Source organism: Triticum dicoccoides, chromosome 4B, assembly GCF_002162155.2.
Source record: "Triticum dicoccoides isolate Atlit2015 ecotype Zavitan chromosome 4B, WEW_v2.0, whole genome shotgun sequence".
In the NCBI taxonomy this organism is placed as follows: domain Eukaryota; kingdom Viridiplantae; phylum Streptophyta; class Magnoliopsida; order Poales; family Poaceae; genus Triticum; species Triticum dicoccoides.
In genome coordinates, this window is record NC_041387.1 from 491,865,984 (window position 1) to 491,870,022 (window position 4,039).

The 4,039-nt window shown below is 50.0% G+C and overlaps 1 protein-coding gene across 1 annotated transcript; it reads right to left on the bottom strand.

Annotated features, from left to right (window-relative positions):
• Positions 1–2,342: 2,342 nt before the first annotated feature.
• On the bottom strand, positions 2,343–3,625 carry LOC119294366 (serpin-Z1-like). The gene is made up of 2 exons (XM_037572565.1): positions 3,254–3,625; positions 2,343–3,134 (listed from the first exon to the last, which is right to left on the bottom strand). The coding sequence occupies exons 1-2, from the start codon at positions 3,623–3,625 to the stop codon at positions 2,343–2,345; spliced, it is 1,164 nt and encodes a 387-aa protein (XP_037428462.1).
• Positions 3,626–4,039: the final 414 nt, after the last annotated feature.

Here is a 4,039-nt window from a genome sequence, read left to right on the forward strand (position 1 = left end):
GTTCAACACTAGGCATGCAACTGCAGGTGTCGCACCCGACCGCAACTGCATGTCTTGTAACCCGACCGCAACTGGACTTTTTTGTTCTGTCGGAGGGAGCAGGCCAGTTGCAAGCTCGACAATAGGCCTGCAAGTACACGTGTCGCACCCGGGCGCAACTACATGTCCCCCAACATGGTTGCAACTGGACCTTTGTTTTGTCGGAGGGGGCAGCGGGAGAGGGGGTGGGCCAGTTGCATGTTCAACACTAGGCATGCAACTGCAAGTGTCGCGTCCGAGTGCAACTGCATGTCTTGTAACCCGACCGCAACTGGACTTTTTTTTCTGTCGGAGGGGGCGGCGGTAGAGAGGGCGAGCCAGTTGCAAGCCCGACAACATCCCCCCAACTGCAAGTGTCGCATCCGACCGCAACTGCATGTCTACCACTATTTCTATTTTTCTACTTTTAATTTTATTTTTGTTTTTGTAGGTTTCTTATCTATTCTAAATAGTGTTGTTTTTTTATTTTTCAAACGTGCCACCCAGTTGCACGTCGCCCCGTGTGCGACCGCATATGTTGTAATCCACATGCAATTCGAACCGACATTAGTCGGGGTGTAACTATGGTGCGGGCAGGGCGGGGAGCTGAGTGCTTGGGCGGCCCAGTTTAGTTTTCTTTATTCATTTCTCTACCATTTGTTTTCCTTTCTATTTTTGTTTTTCCGTTTTGGATTTGTGTTATTTTCCTTTTTTAAATGGTGGTGTTTTGGACTTCTTTTGGGAAAAATGTTGCCACTCGATTAGCACATGCGTGGTCCGTACACAGCTGCATGTACTCCGGCCATGCACAATTGCACGTCCACTGTCCATGTGCAACTTAACATTCTTTTTCATTTTAAAAAGTACTAGTGCCAATGGGGTTATACACATGTCAGTAGCATGTCCGTCTACCACGTGCAATTTACATGCCTGTCATTTCTATTTTTAAGGAACTGGAGAAAAAAAGACTTGAACAGAAGAGAGAGAGCGAGGGAACACACAACCAACACGCGCAAGCTGCACGAACAGCTAATATTACCTCAGCCGATGCACGACAACCTGAAAAACATTAATGATGCATGAACAGTTAATTGACAGAGATAAAATATAAATACAAGCCAGCCCAAACCAGTGAAGCCCATCACAGAAAACAGCAGACAAAGGACAACCGAGCCCACAAACAAGCCCAACAAGCAAACATCACGAACCAGCGATCAGAAACTACGATCAAACAGCACGATACGTACAAGGATGACGTCATTCGACTGAGACATAGCCAAGTCTCAGTCGACTGAGACCTAGACGGACCCATAGTTTTATTACTTATGTTTTACAATTACAAATACCTTTAAAATAGCTCGTGCAAAATGCGCTGTAGTATCCGCAGCCCAATTAAGCTCCACATAAGACCTCGTCGGCATTTCTCAAAAAAAAATGAGACCTCGTCGGCACATATAACCTCGTTTTTTTTGCGGGGTGTATAACCTCGTTATCAATGCTGACCATCCTGAGCTTAATGACTTATGCTGTGTTTGATAGTAAAGTATTATATAAACCAAAGTATCAAAAACTACAGTAATTTTGCATGTAGGTGTGAGATATCATAGTTTTATCAAAACAGAGTATTTTGGTGTATTCACAATACATAGAACCTGTTTGGCTGTCGCCGCATAACGCTGTAAATTTGTTGTTTAGCCGTCGTATTTAAGCACTCGACAGCTCTGTTTTTTAAAAGGAGGGTTGGGGTTCTTTTTTGTTATGCAGAGAAAAAACTACAGTTTGCCCAATACTACAGTATTAAAAGCACAGTTTTTAGGGGCAACCAAACAGCTCATTGTAAATAAAACTATGGTATTCTTAAAAACTATAGTATTTTTAAAATACTTAAAAAATACTTTACTGTCAAACGGGGCCTTACTGTGGTCTCGTGCTGAATCAATTGGTGTTTGGTTATTAAATTTGGCCATATATGTGCAATACTGTGGTCCTATTTTTCTCTAAATAAAAAATGTGATGGTGTTTTGCGTAAAAATGCATCGCTGTGGTTGACTCTTTTCGCAGATTAAAAAAATGAGGCTGTTCTATGTAAGAATACGTCAAGGCTAGTGCCATCGGTCATTGACAAGTGGGTCCACAAAGATGGATACGCCTGCATACACGCCGTGTGATCGTATCCGCATGCTTAAGTCAAGTTAGGTGATCACAAAATTGTATTTTCAAAGTTCTAGAACCAAACCGAACATGTGGCGCAAGTTATATGACTCCCGGTGATATTACCTCATTTTTTTTTAATCAACAGCACTCAGGATTTCTAGGCAGCAGAACTAGAGCTCGGGGTTGACGACTTGCCCTGCAAAAAGCACTATGCCACTCTCGTCCTCCCTGATGAGGAACAGGAACGGGTGATCTGCAACGAAGTCGACGCGCACCGGCTCCTCCCATCCGATGGAGCAGCCCGTCATGACGTCAGCTTCGGTGGCCGCCGCGGCCATGGTTCCATCCTCGTCGACCTCAACCACGCACTCGTGTAGCACGCTACGCACCGCGAGAGGTTCCGAGTAGTCAACCATCTCCGCGAAGTCGTGTGAAAAGCAGAACGGTCGCTCCAGCCCCATATCCTTCAGCAGATCCGACACGTCCACCTTGCGCGACACCTTGAACTTGGGGACCTTGAAGTCCCCCACTTCCACCGCCTGCGCGGGGGCGCTGCGGTTCAGGAACCCGGCCGTGTCGGAGCTGAGCTCGCGGATCAGCGCCTGCAGCCCGTCGCGCTCGTCAGGGAGATAGATGTGCATGCTGAAGCTCTGCCTGCCGCCAACCCTGCCGGAATCGTAGGGCAGCTGCAGTACTTTGAAGCCTGCATGGGAGCTGATGCGCTGGCGGTTTCCGCTCGTCATGAACGGCACGCGCACACTGCTCCCGTTGGCCAAGAAGAAGTCGCCGTCCACTGTGTCTTCGCGATCGAACGGGCGCAGCCATGAGCCTCTCAGGTAGAGCGCGTTGCCGATGACCAGGGCGGTGTCGCTGTCGGGGTGGCCCTCCGGCATGAGTTCTTTGATCAGGCCGCCTGTCTTGTCCTCGAACCAGCGGTTGATCTCAACTCTCGCCTCGTCAGGCTTCATTAGAGATTGGACACACCAAAGAGTTAATGCAGATAAGCGGTGAAAAAATCTAGCCAGCAGAAAATTCGCAATAACAGCAGAAATAAATCATATTGCTCATATAGATAAATCACCTTTTCTTGGAAAGGCATGGCTTGAGCTGTGGCATTGTACCGGGAGGCGACCATGTCTGCGAAAGCAGGCCTAAGCTGGAGCGACGAATCCACCCAAACGCCTACCCCGCACCGCACGTCGGGCTCCGAGCCATTGCCCCGAGCGAGGAAAGCAGAGGCTGCATGGGTGGCGAGGGATGCATGCGCCATGCCGCCGGAGGGGCCTAGGAAGGAGACGATCTGGTTGAGGGTGTCGCCCGTGGCACCGGCAGCGAGAAGGACGAGGACGTAGTAGAACGACAGCGGGGAGAAAGCCAGGTTGGTTTGGTTGCCGCTGAGGTGGAGGAGGAACCGCATGGAGAGGGCGACCAGGTCCCTCACGGCGCCCGCCATGGCCGCCGTGTCCATGGAACAGCGGCGCGGTGTGGTACGGTGTTGCTGGAGGGGTTTTGGAAGACGAAGGCAGATGCTGAGATGCGTACGCGGTGTGAAAATTGGTATGGCTGGTTTCTTTGCGTGCGTTTTGTAACCGGAGGTGAGGTGCTCCGGAGGTTTCCTATCCATTAAGGAAAGGGTTTAAAATCAACCGGCTGATCATGCCCGCGCATCAGCCGCTTCCCCTGCGAACCACGTGTCCAGGTGGGGGCCCATAGCTCGTTCCTTCCACTTTTCCTAAGCAACGTGTTGAGGCGGTGGGAGGCAGCTCCTCTAACGTACGGCACACTCGCTGACGTGTGGACCCACGCGTCAGTGGCCCAATGTCAGGTGGCCGTACGTCAGGGAATCCGGCTCCGAGGCGGTGCGTGC